This window comes from Bidens hawaiensis, unplaced genomic scaffold (assembly GCF_021521415.1).
Source record: "Bidens hawaiensis isolate Kalapana, Puna unplaced genomic scaffold, B.hawaiensis_p1.1 tig00045927_1, whole genome shotgun sequence".
NCBI lineage: Eukaryota > Viridiplantae > Streptophyta > Magnoliopsida > Asterales > Asteraceae > Bidens > Bidens hawaiensis.
Window position 1 is genome coordinate 6,376 of NW_027498164.1, and position 25,768 is coordinate 32,143.

General features: G+C 35.6%; 3 protein-coding genes across 3 annotated transcripts; 1 reads left to right on the plus strand and 2 right to left on the minus strand.

Annotated features, from left to right (window-relative positions):
* Positions 1 to 968: 968 nt before the first annotated feature.
* On the minus strand, positions 969 to 3,393 carry LOC143595976 (large ribosomal subunit protein uL1z-like). Its single transcript, XM_077074860.1, has 5 exons — positions 3,302 to 3,393; positions 2,254 to 2,473; positions 1,912 to 2,077; positions 1,244 to 1,449; positions 969 to 1,152 (listed from the first exon to the last, which is right to left on the minus strand). The coding sequence occupies exons 1-5, from the start codon at positions 3,304 to 3,306 to the stop codon at positions 1,099 to 1,101; spliced, it is 651 nt and encodes a 216-aa protein (XP_076930975.1). The 5' UTR covers positions 3,307 to 3,393; the 3' UTR covers positions 969 to 1,098.
* Positions 3,394 to 6,951: 3,558 nt separating this feature from the next.
* On the minus strand, positions 6,952 to 9,374 carry LOC143595973 (patellin-3-like). The gene is made up of 4 exons (XM_077074859.1): positions 8,676 to 9,374; positions 7,830 to 7,954; positions 7,525 to 7,675; positions 6,952 to 7,447 (listed from the first exon to the last, which is right to left on the minus strand). The coding sequence occupies exons 1-4, from the start codon at positions 9,372 to 9,374 to the stop codon at positions 7,193 to 7,195; spliced, it is 1,230 nt and encodes a 409-aa protein (XP_076930974.1). The 3' UTR covers positions 6,952 to 7,192.
* Positions 9,375 to 19,313: 9,939 nt separating this feature from the next.
* On the plus strand, positions 19,314 to 25,059 carry LOC143595977 (protein SUPPRESSOR OF K(+) TRANSPORT GROWTH DEFECT 1-like). Its single transcript, XM_077074861.1, has 8 exons — positions 19,314 to 19,910; positions 21,674 to 21,779; positions 22,436 to 22,634; positions 23,302 to 23,370; positions 23,447 to 23,521; positions 24,011 to 24,109; positions 24,568 to 24,723; positions 24,847 to 25,059. Exons 1-8 carry the CDS (start codon positions 19,436 to 19,438, stop codon positions 24,970 to 24,972), a joined length of 1,305 nt encoding a protein of 434 aa, XP_076930976.1. The 5' UTR covers positions 19,314 to 19,435; the 3' UTR covers positions 24,973 to 25,059.
* Positions 25,060 to 25,768: the final 709 nt, after the last annotated feature.

The window sequence follows — 25,768 nt, forward strand, 5'->3', positions numbered from 1 at the left end:
AGTCAATCAGTGACCCAAACTAGTTAAAAAATATAAATAACAAGGCGATCAAGCAGTAGACGTTGCTCATAAGTAACATGTTAAATATTCAACCTTCACAATAAGCTTGTGATTACAATTGGAACCGTACAAGATAATCTTTGGTACTTGCTATCGGTTTCAACAATCTAGTGCTTATTATAATAAGCATTTATATTTTTGTTTCTATATTTTTAATCTAGCAAAAAGTACTCTCTATTCAATAAATGCAACCTTTCTTTTGTTTTTCTCTCATTAAAATAATTTGTATATAGTAAAAAATAGTTTAAATGTTGATTGAACTATAAAGTATTTTGACTTTTGAGTAGACCCAAAAGTCTTAATAAAACAACTACAAATGATTTAAGTGACTCTTAACCGTGACCAATAGTTATGTCTCTAGTCAATAAAGGTGTCAATCTGCTTTGCGATTGTTGATAGTGTTTTGCAAGTGGGTCAAATAGTCGATCCCTACTCAACCTAAATAAAAAAAGGGTTTTTTAGGATCGTTTCTTACTTTCAGATACTACTTATTAGGTTCGAGGGAAAGCCAGTTAATCAAACTAAACCAAATTAACCGAGAAAAACAAAACGATATAACCAATGTGAATTGGTAAACGCTGATTTGATTTTATTTTCTCCTTTAGCTTAAAGTATGAATCAGTTTCGGTCGTATGTTACAAAATAACTTGATTGTTATTGGATTTTGTTATTATGGATTAACAACACCGTCTGAACTGACAAGTTCTTGTGATTTTTTAACGATTATAATGTTAGACATCTTAGCCTCTATTTTTTCTAACAAATTCGTAACGGTTCATTTTTTTTCTCACTTATAACGATATATATACCTTTTAACACTGACTGATCCAGCTAATGAACCAATACAGCAACCAATTTTTGATCTGATATGGCTTTCAAAATATAGATTTTTGGTTTGCAAAAACCATTAAACATAAAGTTCATAACATCAACTAACACGAGAAGATAACAAGCCACCATAAGTCAAAACCGACATCCACTGTCAAAGAAAAATGCTTCCAAGTACCAACCTCACAACAAATTTAAAACAGACAACACCTAAAAAATGCGCACCGGCTTTCCCATTGTTGTCTTCAAGTACAGGCATCTCACCTAAAAACACAATATAAACACAAACATCAATCTACGGACCATAATGCGGTTTCAAGAAAACTAACCCAAGTTTGATCAAAATATAACTCACATTCTGCCAGTTCTTCTTCAACAATGAAACAAGAAAGTTAACGCTCATCTGCACGTTTTGGAAAATCTGTTTCTCCTCCATGCTGCAGTTACCAACGGCAACTCCCATGCACAAAACCTTTTTCAGTTGAAACTTAACGGTCGCCTTGGTTTCATTCACCTTAGCCTCAAGGGATTCCTGGTGAGAAACAAGTGTTGGGAACTTTCCTGCAATGTGGCAAAAACAAAACAATAAAAAACACATTTTGATTAAAAAGGTTATAAAAACATGTAATTTTATAAACAGACGAACATGAATTATTGTGTTCATATAGTTATACAATCGAACATGAAAACATGTCCCGTCTGTTCATTTAGGTTCACGAACATTCATTTGCATTCATTCATTTAAACTCGTTAATGTTAGTTAAAGCAATTGTGCTTACCATTGTTATGATATTCATTTAATGGTTTTTAGGCTCAGTTATGTTTGTTCAATTACGTTCGTCCGTTTATGTTTGTAAACCGTTCATATATATTGTTAATTAATGAACATAAACGAACACAAACTTGTTCACTTCCAAAGAAACAAACATGAACAAAATCAATTGTTCGCTTATTTGTTCATGTACAAACGTTTGTACGGTTTAAAGTAAAATTCAGCTCGTTTACAAGCCTACAGATACAGACCTGCCTTGTTAAGACCGGGGCCCAACAAACGAGGAATTTGCTTGATAACAGATTCAGAAGCCAAAAAAGCCTGGTGTTTCTTAGCAAGCTTCTTCACAAGCTTCTTGTTCTTGTTGAGCTTCTTGAGTCCTTCAACATCCATGTACTCAAGACCAATCTTTTGAGCCTGTAAATATTAGCAAACGCAAATCTGTTAAAACCAAAAACATATAAACCTGATTAATTAAAGAAAGATTTGAGTTGTTTAGTCTTCAAGTTTTTATTTGAAATTTTCTATATCTATATAAGTATGTAAAATATATGCATGTTGATGTATGTCACAAAACGTATTCAACTAATTACCTCTTCCACATGCTGGGCATCTCCAAGCATGCAAACCTTCAATTTAGGACGAGGAATGTGAGGTAACTTTACGGTACCGCTGAAGCGTTTGTCCTTTTGTGGGTCGTAGTTCTTAAGCCCGATTTGTAGCTCAATGGTCTCAGTGAAGTTACGCTTCTTCTCCTTAGCATCAGTAGTGATTTGGGTAATAGCTTCCCGAAGGGCTTCACTCTGAAGCTTACTGCCAAATCAAATATTCAAACTTCAGACAAAATGAATCACATCCACAACGATAAGTGGTCACAAAAACAAAACAGTTGAAGTAATAAATTATAAATCATTTCATCAAATTCATGTTTTACAAGCCTAGTTTGCCAAAATAGGCCAGATTTATCAACTAATTAACAAATACATCTAGCTATAGATAACTTTATTAATATATATACCTATGAAGTCAATATCGCCAATATATCACCAATATATCAGTGATGTATCGGTTATCGGTCTTTTGGAGAAATATCAGTCAGAATATCCTTTGGCGAAATATCAGTCAGAATATCGGTACCGATAATATACCAACATATCACCGATATTCCCGATGTCAGTGTTTTAAGCATTAACTATCAACACTTAGTGTTCAATGTTAAGTGTTTTAAGTCTTGATCAATTCTTACTTGCTACGATTGTTAGTGTTTTGCAATTTACAAAACGTTAATTTGTTAATAGTAGGGGACTAAACTGAATTATTTATGTTAAATTGCTAGATATATGAATTATACATGACATTAAAATTACCGATATCCCACCGATATATCCCTGTGATAACCGATATCTCATATATTGGTCCTTGACCGATATCCGATATTTTTCCGCATTAACTGTTTAGATATAAACTAACTACTAAGCAGAATAATACATGTTAAAATTAATTAATTCAATTCAATAATCATAAAAACTTAAACAAAATGCATAGAAATCAGATAAAATACAGATAACATATCCTCATATAAACCCTAGGTAAACTGTTAAAAACAAATCAAGACACTAATAGCTGAAAATAAACACATACCTCATTTTCCGTTAGGTTTTCCTTCCTTAAACCTCTCTTCTGCAGAAACAATAACGAATAATCAGATTAAACACACTAACGGAGCTAACTCATTGCAAATTAAATGTCTAGCAATACACAAAAATAGAATATGGTTATATTTTATCGTCAACTGCTTCGAATCTAACGAAGAGATGAAGCGTATAGATCTGATTAAACGATTGCGAGACAAAATGGATGCAGATATCGTAACGGAAGATCGTTACCTCCGGTAGAACCCTAAGAGCAGCGCCGACCAAGTTCCAGAAGAAAGAGCGGCCAGTTATATCACTGATCTAATAATAGGAAAAAGAAACCCTAATTGGGCCTGGGTCGTTGAAATCTTGACCCACAATCAGATTGGTTTGGGTTAAACTTTAACATCACCAAATAAAACGAGTGCGTTTGGTTAGAGGTAGAGGTGCACAAAAAAACCCGTACCCGGAAACGGACCCGAAAAAAATACCCGGAACCAGTTTTTTTAATACATGTGTATTCTATACCCGAAACCGGAACCGACCCTACCCGTAGGGTATGGATAGGGTATGCATTTTGAGGTCAATACCCGTAACCAGAACCGTACCTGATTTATACCCGTAAATACTCGGACCCGGTCATACCCTATACCCGATACCCAGTTATATCCGATACCCGAGACCAATTTCTAATACCCGAAATAATACATGAGTTTTTATAGTATATTTTTATATTTACTTCACAACTTTTATGTTTATTTGAACTCATTTATGGGTATTGAAAAAACATATTTTTATTTGAACTCATTTATGGGTATTGAAAAAACATATTTTTGAGCTTTTTTCGGGCTTTTTTGAGTATATATTGGAATTTTTTTAAGGGGTTGCACTTTTTAGTGGTATTTTCGAGTATAGATTGGGTATTTAAAAAACCCGGTTTCGGGTATTGGAAAAACTCAGTTCCGGGTACGGAACCTGTTTCGGTTTTCGGGTATAAATCGGGTATGATTTCGGGTACGGGTTTTGGTACTAAAAAGCATACCATATCCATACACTACAGGTAGGCTCGAGTACGGGTTTGGTTATTAAAAACCCATGTATTATAAAAATTGGTTTCGAGTATTTTTTCGGGTTCGGGTTCTTCTGCACCTCTAAAAAGTCTTTTAATAGTTCTGGAGCCTCTTAATTAACAAGTTCTAAAAACATACAGAATAATTCAGAAGTTGCCTCTTATTGGTCAAGTCTCTTTATAATTCAGTATAAACAGTCCCTTAAGAGTTTACGTTAAATAGCATGCATAAATAAACATTGTTACATACTTGTTTGTTGTTGTTAATCAACATGCATGAAAAGTATGGAATTCGATACACATTGTTCACTCCTTACATAGTTACCGAAGATGGAGTCCATATCGTGGTAGACCATGGTCGTTTATTTTGATCTATATTGCGATAAACCAATTTTCAGTTATTCGAAAAAGAATCGTCTAGATATCTCATGTATCCTCCATTGGGGGTACTCTCTTACAACCCTTCTATCTTTGCATCGAAGCATGTGTCATGAATCGCATCTACCTAGCATTCTATTCGATTCAAAACAAGAATTCATTTCACATACATCAATCAACATTTAATCATAGATCAAGAAGGTCATTTCATTTCACAAACATCAAATTATAACCATTGAACTCAGTTCAAACTTCAAAGAACCCAAGCCCCCAAATATACACATAGCTTTGTCTTAAATAATTAAGGTTTGTGAGTTGTAATGTAGCTTTACCCTTGTGAGAATCATTTCTACCTTATGACTTATTTCACCAAGGATTTCCTAATTACATTATCATTTTATCAAACACCCACAAAAACTTATCAACTAGAAGAATTATGCCATGTATTTATTGCCTCAAGCTCCTTTTTTCACATAGAAGGTGATTATTAAGCCTTTTACAAATTGTTTATAGCTTCAATATGTGATTTCTTCACCTACAGACAAGTCTTCATCGAATTTCTTATTAGTCACGTTCATACACACCCACACAAATCTCACACCAAAATGAACATATGTTATTTATATATCTTTTGGTATTTTGGTATTATATTGATTTTTAGCCTTTAACTAGTTTAGCCCCTAGAGAATCATGTTTAAGTAAAGTTTATCCCCAAAGGTTGAATATCCATCTACAACCCTAACTTATGTGATATGGCTTATTTTAGGCCAATATTATAATTAATAACTGACAACATGCCAGAGAGCCCAACATGCTTTGACGAATGCCCTTTATAGTAAAACCGTCCAAAGTCTGGGAGAGGAGTTTAACTTATCAACTCGCCAGAGAGCGGTGTTAGAATGCTTTCAGGCTCCACATGCTCAAGATTTATTGAACGTTATCCCCATAAAAGGGTTAGGGCAACATATGTCGGCAGTGGAGTACCGGGCCATTCTTAAAAATCTTTTAATGATCCCACTATTCCCTGTTGATGAGCCATGACCGGTGTGCCGTAAAGTTTGTTTGGATAATTTTGGTGAACATGTCGTTCATTGCAAAGAGCTTCCGAGTTTTAAATATAGACATGACGTGGTCTGAGATGTCATTTGCTATGTGTTGAAACGAGGGGGGATCTCGGCAAAAAAAAGAAGCTCACATGAATTTCATGTCAGATCCCCTTGAAGGGAGGTCTACTTTTCGGCCAGCATACGTTCTTGTGTTTGGATGGGCAGGGGGAAGCACGCTTGTATTGACCTTACTGGAGTATGCCCTCTTGTTGGGCTTAGGGATACCGGGTTTGTTGTTAGGCAGGCTGTGTTGAAGGTGGAATCAGAAAAAATTGCTAAGCATGACAAAACATGTGTCAAAAATCAACACGTCTTCATTTCTTTTGTTTTTGATACATTTGGGCCCCTTGCCCCCGAAGCTATTACGTTTCTTAAAAAAGTTCAACGGGTCGTGCACAGTAACTTATCGACGCAAAAAAATTGTAACTTTGTTTTTAGTAGGATCGGGTTTGCCATTCAAAAGGGGGGTGACGGCGCAACTTGTTGTCCGCTTATCCATCTCTCAATTGTAATTGGATCCTTTTACTTAATATATGAAATTCGATATTGACAACTCAACCGAAAAAATTGAAAAGAGGGTTTCGTCATTGAAACTCTGAGTTACGCACACGATAACTCTTACACCGTCATTGTTATAAGCGGTACATAGACCAACCGAAGAACGAAACGTTCATATTCTTTATGATCACATTTTGTTAGTGTTGTCACCACTCCAATATCTTAGAAAATAGGTCATATATATTATTTAATAAGTACTTAGATTCACCAACTTTGAAAGAAAGTAATAGTAATAATAATAAATAAATTCTGGTTTGCTAAATAAATTCTCCAAAAGTTCCAAGAGAAAAATAGATGAAAACACTAAACATTTTTAACAGAAAGTGCTACTAGATAAATATAATATCTGCAGTAAGAAAATTAAATAAACTGAATAAACTTGTTCGTCATACACGCAATCTACTTTCAAAGGACCGGTGTGACAATTATGGATGTCTTGTATTTGTATCTAACATTCGAGTGACGATGTATATTTTCGGACAATCATTTACTGGGAGAGAAATGAAACATTTTTTCTTTGGAAGAAAAATACAAACCTGTGCACCAAACACGTTTCGAATCATAGTATTATAAGACAATATAACTCGAAACAATCAAATTTCAGTAGCCGATTTCACAAAAGCCAAAAGACATCAATACAAAAATCACACGCCTCTTGAACATAAACAGAGCATCATGTAGCCAAAGTCGTACCATACAAATTCCAGAAAAGAACAAATAAAACCATAAATAAATAAAGAACCCGGACACACGATCATCTATCCATCGGTCCTTGATGCAAGTCGTTCTATTCAGCAAGAGGGCACACCTTGAACCTATAAAGCAGTGTTTTCTTCTTCGAGGTCGGGTTGTCAACATTAAGAAGTATCTTACCAAGCTCACTGATCTTGAAACTATGACTGATCACTGGTTCGTCAGCTGAACTCATCTTTCTAGCCTTTTGTATAATTATGGTGTAATGGCTTTCGTTGCTGGGCACGAATTCAGCACTATAACTCACCTCCCAACCGAGTACACGTAGCTCCCATACAAGTAAGCATTTCTGTTATACATTGACCATTTGACCGACTATAAGGATCCAAAACAGCATTTCTATAAACATTTTTATGTAAAACGTACCTCGTTTACTATAATCTCCACGGTCTGTTTGGTAGCTGGTTTAATAGTAATCACTGAAGCTGGATCGTTGATTGTGAATTCTGGATTGCAATCACAGTAATCTACACTTAACCCGCCGTATTGAACTGGTACATGCTCGGGATTCACATATCTATTAAAAAGAAAAGAATATAACATAACCTGAGGAGGCATATTTTCTTTTTAGTGCATATTAGAGAGACAATATAACCCGAATCAGCGTCAAAATTGTCATCTCTCGTTTTTAAGGAATGAACAAGATGTATAAATAAAAAATAAGAGCTTACTTGAAAAGAGTCTCGGGTGTTTTGGCGGTGCTAGCGAAAACAAACTTGCTCTTTGTCCTTTGAGTCATGAATGGGCTAATCATTGTGTAGAAAGCTAAATACCACCAAGGGGCATTGATGAAAACCTTCAAAAAAAATGTTAAGATTAATAATCATACACACTTATTGCACAAAATAGAGGTGGCAAAATGGATGGGTTATCTAACGTATTAAAAAGGTAATTCTTTTGTATATTATGTATAACTAACATGTTAAATATGGTTACAAAAACTGCTAGATTGTTAGAATATTATTAAAAGTATATCTTGGATGGCATTCATCCCAATTTGACTCATTGTCCGGTATTCTTCTAATAGTTTATTCACTGAATAGAGTGATAAACACGCTGATGGGTTTAACGATCAGAGTTAACGAGGTTAGTGGGTCGGGTTTAGTTACAAGTGAAAACAAAACTAATTGACGAAAACCACAAATTTTAAACTAATGAACTAAAATCGCAGATTTAGTCAAACCACAGGAACGAAAACTGCAATTCTCTCACTGTTATAAGTAAATAATTGTACTTAATTTAAAATAAAATGGATGAGTATGATTCTTTTTCTTTTTGGTGTTTTGATTTTTGAAATAGTATTTTGAAATTTAGAATAACCAATTGTTCAATTGAAACAAACATATATTAACTTCAAAACTACGGTTTCGAAAAAAAATAACTTTCTTTCACCCACAACCACTAAACTATCAAAACCGAACCGTCAACCAGCCGGTTCAGTCAACCCGATCCGGTTCTTTTTCGTCAAAATCACCTAACCAAACCATCTACATCAAACAATCAAACTACAAACTCACTTGTTTTTCCACAAACTCAGGATAATTATCCTGCAATATCTGCAAAGCTTGCCTAGTGGCTAAGCGAAGCTCTCGCTTCGCTAGCCCAGACGAGTTCTTCAAATCATTAATCTGAAAAACAGTATTGACCCCACCAGGCCCAAAATCCAACATCCTAATACTCTTTTCAAGAAACTGAATCCTCCACCTCAAAAACCTCAACCTCTTCTCACCATCAGAAAACCACTTGTCATACAACTCTTTACTCTCAAACTCACCATACACATTATAACACACCGGGTGTCCTTGTTTATCAACCCCATGGTTAAACACAACCTTTTCAAGATCACCCTTCAAGTCTTGTTGTATTAAGGATTCAATGTCGAAGGTTTCACGCCATTGGAGGGTGTCTTTGAGCATGGTGAATGAGTCTTGGACTTTGAAGTCTCGTGCTTGTAGGAACTTGAGTAAAACGACGTCGGTTCTGTCGTCTGTTAAGATGGGTATGCCCCAGATTGAGATATGTGATTGGTTTTGTAAAAAGGTAAAGTGTTGGTTGGTTATGGATTGTTGGATTAAGGTTTTGAAGTGTTGAAGTGCTTGTGTTTCGGCGGGTGAAAGGTGTTTGTTTTCTGGGTGGTCTATAACTTCACCTATGGTGGTGGTCGTGGTGGATGGTGGTGGAGATGCGGTGGTGGTGGTGGGAGATCCGTGGGCCATTGAGTATATTGAAGAGTGTGTAAAAAAGGAAAAGTGGAAGTGAAAGTGAGAGAAATTGTTGGGAGAAGTTAACGGTGTGTGTGTATGTGTTTTTATTCTGAAGCTATATGATATCTATAGTAGTAGAACTGGGGAGAATATATGTACTACGAGGTGAGGTGAGGTGAGGTGAGGTGAGGTGGGGTGGGCCAGTGGGGTCTTTTTCTTTTGACTCAAAAAGTGATTAATTTTGGATTAGGGAATTAACAAAAAAAAAAGTATATTTGATGGTTTTACGACTTGCGTGAGAGAATCTGGTTTGTTAGGCTATGCGTAATAGATGGGCTACAATTAGGGACGAATTGTGACATGTGACGCCTAGTCAGTAAAGGGTGTGAATTTGTTTTTTGGGTGTAATGTTGTAGGGGTTACAAGTTGGGCCCACAATATCTTTTTTTATTATTTTCTTTTTATAATTAAACTAATTAAATAAAAACCAATTTATTTTAATAATTAAATAAAAATGTATTAAAATTAAAAAATAAATACAAAAAAATACATAAAAATAAAAAAAAAACACACACAAATAATAAAAATAAATTATAATAAAAAAACACACCACAACAAAATACATATAAAAATACAAATAAAAAAACTAATCTATTCGTCTTCATCTTCGTCTTCGTCTTCGTCCTCCTCTTTGTCCTCCTCTTCGTCCTCAACGAGACGATTATCCAACATGTGTTGAACCAAATCCGCCTTCAGTTGGTTATGTATATCACTTGATGTGAGCTGGTGAATGCTATACGTTCTTTGGTCTTGGGTTGGTTAATGGAACTGTTCTGGAACGCTTCCTGGTATATAGTGTTGACATATTGCTTTTCCCTCGTTTTCTAAAATCATATTATGCAATATGATACACGTATACATGGTATCGCTCATTTTTTCCAACGTCCATACACGACAAGGGTTTTTCACATAATGCCAACGTTTTTTTAGAACCCCGAAACACCTCTCGATATCCTTTCTCGCGGACTCTTGCTTCTTCTTAAAATAATCTCTTTTTTCTTCGATAGGGTCTTGAAACGTCTTGACGATGATCGAGTACTCTGGATATATCCCATCTCCCAAATAGTATCCGTGACGATAGAAGGTATCGTTGGCATAAAACGGTAAGACCGGTATGCTACGGATGATGTAATACTCTAACACGGGTGACGCGTTGATAACGTCTATGTCGTTGTTGGACCCGACTGAGCCGAAGTAGGCTGACCAAATCCAGAGGTCGTGTAAACAAATGGCTTGAAGACCAATGTTTTCAGACCCGACCCGGACGTCGACCCGGACATCTTACCGAGTCAAAGGTCGGACCGACCTGGAAGGGCAGACCGGTGTTGACCCGGACGTCATAAATAATATAAATAAGTATACATCGACCCTATATATATGAGAAAAATTAAATATATATATATATATATATATGTAAATATTAACAATACATAGGATATATGAGAAAAGTTTATAATATAAAATATACGAATAAAAAAAACAATAGAATCCATAGGATATGTATAGGAACTCCAAAGTCTTATTACATAAATAATTCAATTTTCAATCCCTGCATCCAATAATACACATTTCATCCAATTTTCTCTCAAACCCTAAAAAAACCACGGGCTGCTCTACATCTACACTAACACAAACCTAAAACAAAATCAACTGTCCTTTCTTCTTCTTCCTCTCTTCACAGAACTTTCATCTTTCTTCACCTCCGTCTCTTCTCCACGGCAGCCTTCCGATAAGGCCGGCGTCCGGCTTTGACCTATCGCCGGAAATTGGCCGGAGTTTGTCACAAATTGGCTTATTTTGGACGAAATTAAGGCTAATTAGGAATTATTTTGGCCGAAATTAAAGTTTTACCGGTTAAATCGGCGGTTCACCTGTTCCGGGTGGACCACAAACTGTCAAACCCGGCCGGGTTTTTAGAAAACGGGTTGTTTGCATGACCCGGACCGGTATCGGTACCGGGTCCCCGTCGAGCTGGTCCCACCGGCCGGTCCGGCCGGCTTTCAAAACACTGTTGAAGACTAACTGTTGGCACTCCATGGTCACCACGAGGGTATTGACCTTGCCATGCGGTTGGACAGTTGGTCCACTCCCAATGCATGCAATCTATACTCCCGATCATGCCTGGAAAAGAATGCTTGCTTTCGTGTACATCATGTATGCGAGTTAGGTCGTTTGAAGTAGGAATCCTTAGATAACGACGAGATTATAATTGTATCATCACTATACAAATAAATTATTAAAAAATATTTATATTAAAAACAATAGTTAATATAAACAATTTAAAATTTACCGATGCAAAAATTCTCCAACGCATCTCTCGTTGTTTTCTCAGCCATCTTTAAATACTCGTCATTGATATCGGTCGTGTTGCCGTATGCGATGATGCGTAGAGCCGAAGTACACTTTTGGATGGCGGAGAATCCAAAATATCCTCTTGCGTCGGGTTTATGTTGAAAATACTTATACTCCCGCTCCATGTCTCCAACGATGCGCAAAAATAAATGCTTGGACATCCGAAAACGACGTCGAAACATAGTGCCGTTAAATGTAGGTGTGTCGTTGAAGTAGTCCTTCATCAAACGAGCGTTCGCTTGCGTACGATCCCGAAGGATATATGACCGCCTACGTGGTGCCGTAGACGGAGCAGAGCCGAACACCATGTTATTGGCGACGGCCTGAATTGCGTTCGTGACCTCTAAATGCTCTTCCGCCACTTGTTGATGAATCTGATGAATTCTTCGACTCTCGTGGATTAATTGATCCCAAATCTCGGCAGAATTCGTGGAATGGGGAACTCATTGAGTTTAAAGAAGTATGAAAGATTGGTATTTTTATGTTTGGGTTTGTGTATGATATGGTGAAAATGGTTTAATTGGTTTGATATTTATATTAAAATTTTAATTTTTTTTATTTAGCCGTTACCCCCTCCCAACGGTAACATTATTATTATATTATTATTTTCTAATTCTCGCCGGCGAAAGGAACACCCCGCCCCCGCCCCAGATCGCCCACATATCGCTGGGGGGCGGTGTTTGCGCCCTTCCTCGCCCCCAACCTTCGCCCACTACACTCGGCCTAAAGAAAATCTGGTTTGTTAAAAATATTGAAGAGTATTGATTAAAAACTGATCGTGTCAATGAAATATTGAATAGTCGTTAAATGTAGGTGTGTCGTTGAAGTAGTCCTTCATCAAACGAGCGTTCGCTTGCGTACGATCCCGAAGGATATATGACCGTCTACGTGGTGCCGTAGACGGATCAGAGCCGGACCCATGTTATTGGCGACGGCCCGAATCGCTTTCGTGACCTCTAAATGCTCTTCCGCCACTTGTTGATGAATCTGATGAATTATTCGACTCTCGTGGATTAATTGATCCCAAATCTCGGCATAATTCGTGGAATCCGGGGAACTCATTGAGTTTAAATAAGTATGAAAGATTGGTATTTTTATGTTTGGGTTTGTGTATGATATGACGAAAATGGTTTAATTGGTTTGATATTTATATTAAAATTTTATTTTTTTTTTATTTAGCCGTTACCCCCTCCCAACGGTAACATTATTATTATATTATTATTTTCTAATTCTCGCCGGCGAAAGGAACACCCCGCACCCGCCCCAAATCGCCCACATATCGCTGGGGGCGGTGTTTGCGCCCTTCCTCACCCTTCCTTGCCCCCAACCTTCGCCCACTACACTTGGCCTAAAGAGAATCTGGTTTGTTAAAAATATTGAAGAGTATTGATTAAAAACCGATTGTGTCAATGAAATATAGGGGTGAATATTTTGGAGATTGAGTGATTAAAAGACATTTTATCGACATTGACAAGTCAAATGAAATTTTTATCGTTACCTCTTTAAATACCCATGTTAGATACAGACTAACGGAGTTAGGTATCCGTTAATCACAGACCGTTAGAAACAAATACATCTTTAGTTAGGATTACCGTCAGTCAAGTGTGAAGTTTGGATTGTTATTTGCAGTAACGCATAGTTATGATTATTTAAAATCAATATTTATGGATTAAAAGACATTTTATCAACATTAACCAATCAAATGAATATTTTGATCATTAACTTTTTATAGTTAAATTGCTAAATTATTGAAAACTATCCAAGCAGAGTTTCTATCTACAAGTATTTCCTAACAATCCTACTGTACACATTTATTAAGATTTAATCCCTTTTTGTATAAATGGCTCTTTATTCAAATTATTAAATGTTTTAAAAGTTATAGTGTATCTTAATATTTAGTTAACAAACTTTTTATTTACATTTAACATTTATTAAAAGTATAAAATTATTTACTAAATAAAACTTATGTTTAGCATAAAATTAATTTTTTACATTAAATAAATTGTGGACCATGAAAAAACTTGTTTAGTGAAATGTAATGTCAATATCAAGAGCAAATTACCAAAATAGTCTATTTGATGAGAGAGAAAAGGCTAAATAGCACGTGAGATTTCAATTTCCCAAAATAGTCCACCAAATCCAACGTACTCGTGAGTTTTTGAGATTCCACGTGAGTTTTCGTGGACCAATCAAGATCTGCCATGTGTTATCCATTTCCACCTACCACGCAAGTTTTCATCTCAAATCTGTCTGAAACGTTACTTTTAAAATCAAATCTATCCAGACAAAAACCAACTTTAACGTGATGTTTCAAGTTGTTTTCCTCGGCAACGTGAGTTTTCAAAAAAAATAGTTTTTGTGCTTTTTTTAAATTCAACCCCAAAGACGAATTTCAAATGAATTTCGTAAATTTTCAAAAACCTAAAACATCTTCATATTCTTCATCATATTTATCACCTTCATCGTCTTTTCGGTCACCGGCACCATCATCGCCGGCAACATATTCCGACCTGCCATGGTGGGTAAACCGGTCGGGGACGCGGCGTGGAGACACCGTGTAGCAGTTTCCGATGAAGACGTCGGATCTGGTGTATGTTTCTGCACGGTACCATGACTTGCAGACGAGTGATACGACGGCGTTAAGGTCACGACGGTAAAATGGTCATTTGTTGTTGTGGATTATGGCATTTTTGTTATTATTTCGGTGGGTGGTGGTGATGGGATCTGGAGTGATTTATGGTGGTGGTGGATGGGTTCATTGTTAAAATAAAAAAGATGGAATCTTGATCAAGCACATAGAGAGGATTAATAATGATAATAATAATAATAATAATAATAATAATAATATTAAAGCTTGGAGTTAGAAAGAAGATGATAGAAAATCCATTATTAAAGCTTGGAGTTGGATGAAGAAGATGGTAGAATCCATTATTGAAGCTTGGAGTTGGATGAAGAAGATGATAGAAAATGATTTTTTTTAAAATGCGAAATTCATTTGAAATTCGTCTTTGGAGATGAATTTAAAAAAACACAAAAACTATCTTTTTTAAAAACTCACGTTGCCGACGAAAACAGCTTGAAACATCACGTTAAAGTTGGTTTTCGTCAAGATAGATTTGATTTTAAAAGTAACGTTTCAGACAGATTTGAGTTGAAAACTTACGTGGTAGGTGGGAATGGATAACACATGGCAGATCTTGATTGATCCACGAAAACTCACGTGGAATCTCAAAAACTCACGAGGACGTTGGATTTGGTGGGCTATTTTGGGAAATTGAAATCTCACGTGCTATTTAGCATTTTCTCTCTCATCAAGGGCTATTTTGTTTTGAATATGTGAAAAAATGTGTATGAACTATGAACAAAGTTGTACTACTAGCAATCGAGATCTACAGATATGATAAGATAGAGTAATCAAGATTGTGACTATACACAGACCTTCTATTTGGTTCAAAATTTAAATTTAGGCAATGAATTTAAAAAAGACTCTGACTACACATCACTCAAATTTGGCCTCTAGTTAAAAAATCATTTTTTAAAATATAAATTCTATTAGACCCCACAACTCATATTGATCAAAAACCTAATTCTAGTTGCAAATCGAGTGGTATGTTCACCACTTGGCCCTAGACCAGTTTCGCGGTTAAAGCTTTTAGTTTCTCATCTGCAAGGGAGAAGTACTCTCCCATAGTCGCTTTGACTTGTTTATCGTTTCAACCATGTCTTTTTTTAACTTTCCGTTTGTCAATCAATTGACTTACAAATGCAACTCCGCACTAAATAACAAATGATAATCATTAAACCGGTGAAAAGTAAGTGGTTTATACTACATATTGGGTTTTATACAAACATTGTAACGAGATGACGTTTAAAAGATTCATAACACCGGCCTAAAAGATGATTGACGAGATTAAACGACGCGCTTCTAATTGGATAAAAAACCAATCAAAGTGGAAACACATTACAAGAGAGAGTTGGTGTCAAAACTAGTGGAGCTGTTTTTCATGTTCTGTATCCTATTAGGCCATGTGTAGTGGAGGGACTACAATTGGAAGCGAATTGTGACACGTGGCGCCCAGTCAGTAAGGAGTGCAAATTTGTTTTTGGGGTGTAATGGTGTAGGGGCTACAAGTTGGGTCCACAGTATCTTTTTTTATTATTTTCTTTTTATAATTAAACTAATCAAATAAAAACCAATTTCTTCAAATAATTAAATAAAAATGCATTAAAATTAAAAAGAAATACAAAAAAAATGCATAACTAAAAATAAATACATAACTAAAAATATAAAAAAACATATAGCTCGGTTGGCGTACATGTTTAGGTTCGGGTCGGGAAATTGAAACGGATAGCTCGGTTGGTTTAGGTTCATCGGGTTCCATTGTAAGTTCACGTTCGGTTGGTTTTGCGAACCATGGTGTTGACCGAAAGGAGGGAATGGGTGGTTCGGTTGGTTCGGGTTGTTTCTAGGAGTCATTTTGCATATACATATATTATACACACAAGATACATAAATACACATATATATATATCACAAACACAACATATATACATATACATATATATACACACACAACACACACACACACATATATATATAATAGTAATAAAATAATATATAATATAATAATAAACTTCTTTCTTCCAGCGATAAATAACCCACGCGCCCCAATTTCGCCCAGGGGCAGTGTTCGCACCCCTTCGCAGCCAATTGTCGTTCAAACTCTAACCCACTACACATAGCCTTACGGTATGATAGTGGGTTGCCTTTTTCTTCTTTATTGGTGGAATGGTGGCGTTGCTACTTGTCTTGTACTTTTGTCCCTATTGGTTTAATACATTTTTGGTGGCTATTAGGAAAAAAAAACCTTGGCCCAAACTTGAAAACTAAATTATAATAATATTGTTTACAAGCCCACTTGGCCCAATTCCAAACTCAAAAATCACAACGATCATATTTCTCATTTCTTGTATGACGATATGAGTATTTGACAATATTTATTCTCTACAGACTACAATCACAACTCATGAGTCCATTTTAACATAAAATGAAATATTTTATGCGCAAAATAAAAAAGGAGGCACGAATAATTAACATATTAAAGGTAAAACGTCGATCACTATTCAGGTTTGTAACTTTGTATATTCCAATACATGTTCATGATACTCGAACTCAAAGTACACAGAGACATATATCTCTTGGTTAAACTTGTCTGACTTACAAAGACACCATATAAAAATTTACATGAAAAAAAAGGATTATTCTAGTGATAGTGACGGTCAATTTTCTTGTTTATTTTGTATATCTTGGTGAATCTCAAAATGAAAATATAATATATTGCAATAACCACTATAACATATATTCAATGCATGCCAATGTCATTTATGTATAATAACAGGAGGAAAAACTTTTTCATGACAAACAGTGTGTTAGTATACATCCACTCAGATGACTATAGACAATCAGATACAAATCATATCCCGCTTTATAATCATGCGAATGAAGCTCAACCTATTGTTTCGTACGATGATGATGCGTAGCCGAATCCAATTTCCCAAACCCGAAAAATACCAACTTTTTCACAAATCCATAGTGCAAGCATCACAAGTAAAGGTCCTAATCATTTTACACATGATTAGTCAATAAACCATCAGGTTAAAAGTCGTAGATGAAGAACTTGTCATGTATACGAGTCAAAAGTAGCTCTTACAACACTATTGGGATTTATAATACGTTCCAATAGCTATTATAAAGACCGGTCCAAGTTGAAATATATTTTGATAAAATCCATGACGGATCCAACTTATATTGTATACAAGATCTCTGCTTTATTCAAGCTAGTGTTGGAGAAGGATTGCAAGCTTGTTGATATGTTCATTGACGAATGATGAAGGCAACATGATAAAGTGGGTTTGGCAATGGAAGCGGACTCTATCTTCTAACCTTGAAGTGAAATAGCCAGATCAACATGTTGTATTGGGTAGGTCGACTAAGACAATCCACTAATTGTACATGCGGCTGTCAAGACATTCTCATCAGTGGCACAATTGTATCCCAAAGGTGGAACTTGCATCAAGAGGCATTACGACCAATACTTTATGCTTGAACAGTGGATATAGAACCTGAAATAGTTAGCCAACTATTAGTCTCATGTAATGTGGCTAAACTAATGCGTGTGAAAATTGGAGTATGGTACCACTCCACTCCACTTATTTTCAACGATTTATGAAGTTACCCTCTAATTATAACCACATCTTGAACCTTGACAAAAAGCCTTTATTGAGTATTGACCATATTTGTAACCGTAAGGTGGACTTTGTGTTATACAAGGAATAACAATATATTTAACAAGCATACTCTCGTTTCCAAGGGAATAGTTGGTAAGTTTTAACTTTGTAAATTTAATGTAAAGAGGATAGATTGATGGATTCTACTTGTTAATATGTAGCTTCTTCCTAGTCAACATGTCTATTCACTCTTGATTCTAGACAAAATTTTGATAATAGGAAATAATATATGATTTTAAATATACAGTTTGACCATATAACATTCTTGAATCTCGATTCTAATTAATTTAAGTTCGAATCTAAATTTATTTTTTCAATAAACAATTCACAAATTTACTCAAAAGTATCAAATGGTCAAATAATAAACACCAAATTAAATATCCAAATAATAATAATAATAATAATAATAATAATAATAATAATGGCCAATGAGCATAGTAGTGGAGTGATAAGAAATATACTAGGTGTTTCATATAACTCAGGTTTGATACATGCCCACAACATTTAGTTCTAAGGACATCAAAGTGATTATGATAGACTAGATGGGTATGTGGATTTCACTAATTGTATTATTGAGTGAACGAGTTTTATCTCATCGCACTGTCTTGCATTTGGACGAGTGTTCACATGTGTTGGCCTTATGTGATAATTTTTTTCATATCGAAAAACGAGTGCATCCCGATGCGGTAATTTAGCCAGTAGCCCATTTGAATGATTTGATGGCCGTTAAAAACAATAAATAATAATAATAATAATAATAATAATAATAATAATAATAATAATAATAAACACCAAGTTAAATATCCACAAAAGATAATGATAATAATATTAATAATAATAATAATAGCCAATGAGCCGTAATAGTAGAGCGATAAGGAATATACATGGTGTTTCATATAACTCAAATTTGATACAAGTCCTTAACATTTAGTTCTAAAGACATTAGAGTGATTATGATAGACTAGACGAGTATGTGGATTTCACTAATTAGATCATTTAGTGAACGAGTTTATTCTCATTGCACTGTTTTGCCTTCGAACGGGTGTTCACAGATGTTGGCCTTAGGTGAGAGTTGTTTTCATATCAGAAAACGAGTGCATTCCGATGCGGTAATTTAGCTAGCAGCCCATTTGAATGATTCGTTGGCCGTTAAAAAAGTAAAAAAAAATATTATTATTCTCAATAATAATAATAATAATAATAATAATAAATGTCCAATAAATCGCGTGACATTCAATTAGTATACATTTCTTCGATCCTGCATCATCACCTCATCACCATCTTCTTCTTTTTCCTCCGATCAAAAAACCCCCCAAATCAATCAATCAAATCCATCTAGGGTTTCACCTGACAATCAAATCAAATCCAATTCGATGTACAGCAATTTCAAAGAACAAGCAATCGAGTACGTGAAGCAAGCCGTACAAGAAGACAATGCCGGAAACTACGCCAAAGCCTTCCCTTTATACATGAACGCCTTAGAGTATTTCAAAACCCACTTGAAGTACGAGAAAAACCCCAAGATTCGAGAAGCTATTACCCAGAAATTCACCGAGTATTTACGCCGTGCCGAGGAGATTAGGGCTGTGCTGGATGAAGGTGGGACCGGCCCGGCAGCTAGCAGTGGGGATTCTGCGGTGGCGGCGAAGCCGAAGACGAAACCGAAGGATGGGGAAAGTGGAGGTGGAGATGGGGAGGAGAATTCGAAGCTGAGGGCGGGGTTGAACTCGGCGATTGTGCGGGAGAAGCCGAATGTTAAGTGGAGTGATGTGGCGGGGTTGGAGAGTGCGAAGCAGGCTTTGCAGGAGGCGGTTATTCTGCCCGTTAAGTTCCCGCAGTTTTTTACTGGTATGGTACTGTGTTTGGGGCTTTAGGTTAGGTTTTTGATTTGTATGATATTATTTAGTAGAATTAACTGGTTTAAAGGTGTTATTTTTGAGCTAAATGGCTTATTATCGTTGTTATGTGCTGAGCTTGTGATATACTGATATCAGTAAAAGGTCTGCAACGATTTAGTGTTTCATTGACATAACTCTCGATTCTTGTCAGTTTTAAGAGTGTTGTTAAAACATGTATTAATATTGTTTAATTTGCATTAAATGGACCATTTTTTTTATAGAATCTTTTGGATTGATGCAATGAAGATACAGATGTGTTTAGAACTTTTAGGAATGAGAAAACCTTTATCTTTTATATAGCGGGGAATAACTACATACAGATAAACTATTACTGTTGGTACTGTGTTTGGGGTACTATTCTGCCTGTGAATTTTTCGCAGTTTTTTACCGGTATGATGTTGTGTTTGGGGTTGCTTTTTGATTTGTATGGTAATTGTTTATGGAATTAGCTGGTTTAAAGGTGTCATTTTTATAGTATTAGCATAAGCTAGGGCCCGGGATTAGCAAAGGCGCATAGCATAAACATATCATTGTTTGGGGTTTTAGACATTTTATAGGCTTTTTAGGGCTAGTTTAGGATTTGGTCATTTTCGAGTTTTCTGGCGGTTAAATTTCTTCAGTTTTTTACTGGTATATTTGCTGTATTTGGGTTTTTTGTATAGGTTTTTGATGAGGGTTGTTTGAGGTTATGGAGAGTAGTGGTTGGTTTATGATCTGTATGTATTTGTTTATGTGATTAATTGGTTTTAGGTGTTGTATTTTTCGTATTAGTGTATCACCATGGTTGTCAAAGGCGCAACAGGTGAGCCTTGGGCTCAAGATTAAGGTTGTTTGAGATTATGAAGATCAGGGGTTGGAATGAGCTGTTTCAAAGGTGTTGTCTTTATAGTTTTACCATAGTTGTCAAAGACGCAACGGGTGAGCCTTGGGCTTGAGATTAGGAAAGGTGCATAGCATGAACATACCATTATTTTCAATTTTGACTGATTTGGAGTTTTGGACTAAATTTCAGTGGCTTATTAATGATTTATCTGCTAGTTATTAGAATTAATTGGTTCAAAGGGCCTGAGATTAGCAAAGGTGCATAGCATCTTTTTAGGCTGGTTCCAGGCCTTTTTAGAATATTTCACACAAGTTTGCCTGAAATTTGCAGAATTTTTAGGTTTTGGTTCGCTCGAAGGTTCTTGCTTCTGACAATATAGATTATTAGTCCTATATACCTTCTTAATCCTAAATAAGTGAGCTGAATGACTTGTGATCATTATGCTTTTAAGCTTGTGATATCAGTAAAAGCTTCATTACCATAATCCTCAGCTCTTACCAATTTTTAATGGTGGTGCTGAACAATGTTTTTCTATTATCTAAATTCACATGAAATGTACCATTTATTTAGGATCTTTTGGATTGATAGAATAAAGATATAATCATATAAATAAAGTAAATGTGTTCAGAACTTGTAAGAATGTTCCATGAGTTGAATAACTCATTCACCTAAGTAAGATGTGGTTCTTCTTAATTTTATTTCTCATGGAAAAGCTCTTTATTTGGTATAGTGGATTACTATGGTGTAGGGGAGGATAATTAGATATAGATGGCTTATTTTCATTGGGTTCAGTTATAACATAAGTTCTCAAGTAATGCTTGACATATACATGTTTTTGTGGAGTTGTATTATGTTTTTGTCTACGACTTGATAGTTTGATTTTGTGGTAGGTAAAAGGAGGCCTTGGAGAGCTTTTCTTTTATATGGTCCACCCGGGACAGGAAAGTCATACTTGGCAAAGGCTGTTGCTACCGAAGCAGACTCTACATTTTTCAGGTGTTAAATCTTAATAAATATAGATTAATTCTGTGTTTTCTTATTTTTTATCCTACATACAATGGAACTCTCTTTATTAGGTTTGTATCAAGTTTGTACATACAAAATTCTGGCAACTGTGGTTAGTGATATCAGGCTAATGTAGCGTCTCTATTAAGAAGATCCTCTTATTTAAATAAAAATTGAAATTGCAATTAGTTTGTCACATTTAAACTGATTTCATGTTTGAGCTGATTGACATCAACACTTGCATACATACATCACACTGTGGACTAATTACTTGTGTATGAAAGTTACAGGGTAGAATTTTGGCCCATTTACTCATTAATGGACTTATTTGGGTTGTGATTTATCCAAATCATGTATTTTTGAACGTGTCAAATGAGTGTCAAAGATGTGATCGATATTGTAATGTTTTTTTTTCCGTAGTTATAATTAATGAATTGAATATTTAAATAACTTTTACACAACTTGTCTGCCTCACCTGCAACCTCTAATGAAAGGAACTTCCAATATTCAAGTTGACAATATTTATATTTCTGACTAAAAAGAACCTTTGATTATGATTTCTGTATATTTTTTTCTTTTTACTCTTTTTTGGTATTCATGAACTTATGTCAATGAGTTGGCAAGTGCCAACTGGTGGTTTGGTGCAGTGTTTCTTCTTCAGACCTTGTCTCAAAGTGGATGGGTGAAAGTGAAAAACTGGTATCAAATCTGTTTCAAATGGCTCGTGAAAGTGCACCCTCCATTATCTTTATTGATGAGATTGACTCTTTGAGTGGTCAACGTGGCGAAGGCAATGAAAGTGAAGCTTCAAGGCGTATTAAAACTGAAATTCTTGTTCAGATGCAGGTGATATTAAAATTTTAAAACCCAGAAAATAATAAATTGATATTAACCAATCAGAAATGTTATGACCACTTAGACTTTGTAAACGAACCCGACGTCATTTTTACTTTAATTGAACAAACGATCCAACCCGAACAATTAACGAACGGGGTTTTCTTGTTCGTGTACGTTCGTTAAGAAAAGGAGCGTGTCGTGTTCATTTTGGTTAATAGTATAAATGAATGACTCACGAACGCAAACAAACATAGATGAACAAACATAATCAGGGAACAACGGTTAGTAAATATGAGCATCAGCCTGTTGGGCCTTAAAAGATTAAACTAGACTAAACTGCAATGGGTGATTTTTTGATTTCATAAAACTACACTAAAATGTAATGGGGCAAAATAAATATTAAAATTATTATATAAACAAACAAACTTAAGAAACTTAACCAATGAGCATAAATAAATGAACAAACATAAAAGGGCGTAAATGAACTACGTTTTCGAACATAAATGAACGAAAGTTCTTGAAAATAAATGAACAAACGAGACATGTGTTCATGAGTTAAAAGACAAAATGTTTTGTTCATGTTCATTCATTTATTATATAAACGAACTTCCAGCCGAACGGTCCACTTAATGTTCAGTTTGTTTTGTGACCACTTGTCAACATTTTATTCTTTCAGGGAGTTGGACAAAATGATGATAAAGTTCTTGTGCTTGCAGCAACAAATACACCCTACTCCTTGGATCAGGTCTTTTAGGAAATTAATAATATTTGCTAAATATTAATACTCACCTAAATTATTATTCTTTAAATAATTGGGTCAGGCTATCCGTCGGCGTTTTGACAAGCGTATATACATTCCACTACCAGATTTGAAGGCACGGCAACACATGTTCAAAGTAATTATGGCCCTTTCCAAATATTCAATATTTTTGCTGCTATTTCTATTCAGTTATTGTCTGATATAAAATATGATGCTTCTTGAAATTATGAGTTTAATATTTTTAATTGTTTGCAAGTAAGGGTCACATATTGAGCTGGTCAGACCAGTTGGGTACAAGTCAACATGGGTTTGTGTCAAAATTAGTAATTTTAATTGACTTTTGTCTAACTTTTTTATTTTTTAAAAGCAATTAGCGTGTAGTATAATTACTACAAATATGATTTTTCTATGCATTAAAAATCAATTTGGAGTTTTTTCGACCCGTTCAACCCAGTTGAGTTGTTTCCTTTGTAACTCAACCTTTTTCTTTGTTTTGTGTCTCTTACCCATTTGATCCGTTAAGAGGTAGAACATAAATGTCTACCTATTTATTAAAAATAGGCCAATTGGCGCGCGTGTTTGCAAATATATAAAAACATTGCATAACATGTGGCTTGATACACAGGTGCATTTAGGTGATACGCCTAATAACTTAACTGAAAGCGACTTTGAAGCCTTGGCACGTAAGACAGAAGGATTTTCTGGTTCTGACATTGCTGTCTGTGTAAGTTCGGTTCTTACATTTACTGCACGGATTTTTAAATAACATCAAGGGTTCTGCTATACGAACACCACCCCCAAAAGTGTGCACCGGCTTGCTTGTCACATCATACGGGCTGTATGATGTCAAATCAACTCTGCACACCAGAACCCGTGACATCATACGGGCCGTATGATTGGGCGAAAAATGATCATACAGGCTATATGACTTTGTGAGTGGGCACATCAGTCATTTCTTTGTTAGTCAAGAACATCATATGGGCCATATGATTTGCCCCTCGTACGACCCATATAACCATTTTCTTCCTGTCAATCGGCCCATATGACCATTTGTCACTGTCATATAGCCCGCATGATCCGTCAGTGGTGTCTCGATGGTGTGTGTGGTGCTTGTTTAGCTCTGCTTATTTGAGTATGTATATGTATGCCAGTAACTAAGTTTATTATTTTTGACTTCTATAGGTTAAGGATGTTTTATTTGAACCCGTACGTAAGACTCAGGATGCCATGTTTTTTGTTAACACGAATGATGGTTTGTGGGTCCCGTGTGGTCCAAAACAACCTGGGGCTGTTCAAACCACCATGCAGGAGCTTGCAGCAAAAGGGTTGGCAGCGAAGGTAATGGCATTTTTTCAGGATCAATTAGTTGACCATTTTCATCGACGGGTCAATTCAAGTTGTGTTATTGTTAAAGTCACATTATAAGCATTCTGATTATTTGGAAATGATATTTTATTGCAGATAAGTCCACCACCGATTATGCGGGCAGATTTTGACAAGGTTCTTGCGAGACAGAGGCCGACTGTAAGCAAAAGTGACCTTGAGGTTCATGAGCGCTTCACAAAAGAGTTTGGGGAAGAAGGTTAAAAGAATGGTGAGTTGCACCGGTTCTTGTTAAATGTATCATGCTACTTTGTGTTTATGGATTACTGTTATTATTATACAAGTTTTTCTTCCTCTGAAGTAATGAAAAATGGTGTGATTAACTTTTTAAAAAGTGTTGTCTTGTCCATGTAATACGATTTTCGTGAAATTGCCCGAGTCATTGATTACTGGCGTTAGTGCATTTTGCTTTCACTTTAGTTTTATCTACCCTTGTTTCCATTATCAAACCATGTGAAACTTGAGTCATTGGGAAACACATTTGTAGTCTGTTCTTTCGGCTAAAACAAAGCCAAGTGATATTTATATAATTAAGTGAAACATTATAGGCATACAAAAGCAGCGCCGTAACAAAATCGAAAATATGGTCTCCATTAACAGTGTAGTGTATATGCAACGTTAGTATAGTGTATCCATTGTGATTTTGATTTGGACTTATTTGAATGTTGTTTTATTTATTCATTCAATTTGTATCCGACTTTTCTAATCGATTTTTGACAAATAACATGGTTTGATGGATTATGTGTCGACTTTGTTTTCGTTTTGCTTTCAGTTAATTTATTCTCGGTTGTTTGATATGGAAAGAGCTAAGGATAGTAATATAAATTTTAAAAGGCTAAAACCATCAATCCGGTTCAACTGATCAGCATCATAACCAACCAGCTCATGAAAGTGGTTCCAGAGTACAAGACCAAACCGGTTGGGCGGACAATTTTCGGTCCCACCAGACGCTACCATAACGCTTGTTCAAACTCACCCTTACCAAGATAACCCATTTTGG

Bases quoted from the DNA above. Each gene is read 5' to 3' on its own strand.
- LOC143595976 (XM_077074860.1), bottom strand. The intron at 2,078-2,253 runs GTAATTAGTTGA...TAATATTTACAG, and splicing joins ATGCCCAGCATGTGGAAGAG to GCTCAAAAGATTGGTCTTGA. The intron at 1,153-1,243 runs GTGAGTTATATT...TTGTGTTTTTAG, and splicing joins TGAAGAAGAACTGGCAGAAT to GTGAGATGCCTGTACTTGAA.
- LOC143595977 (XM_077074861.1), top strand. From the start codon at position 19,436: ATGTACAGCAATTTCAAAGAACAAGCAATCGAGTACGTGAAGCAAGCC. The intron at 23,371-23,446 runs GTCTTTTAGGAA...TAATTGGGTCAG, and splicing joins CACCCTACTCCTTGGATCAG to GCTATCCGTCGGCGTTTTGA. The intron at 24,724-24,846 runs GTAATGGCATTT...ATTTTATTGCAG, and splicing joins CAAAAGGGTTGGCAGCGAAG to ATAAGTCCACCACCGATTAT.
- LOC143595973 (XM_077074859.1), bottom strand. From the start codon at position 9,374: ATGGCCCACGGATCTCCCACCACCACCACCGCATCTCCACCACCATCC. The intron at 7,955-8,675 runs GTGAGTTTGTAG...TTTTTTTTGAAG, and splicing joins CTGAGTTTGTGGAAAAACAA to GTTTTCATCAATGCCCCTTG. The intron at 7,676-7,829 runs GTAAGCTCTTAT...TCTTTTTAATAG, and splicing joins ACACCCGAGACTCTTTTCAA to ATATGTGAATCCCGAGCATG.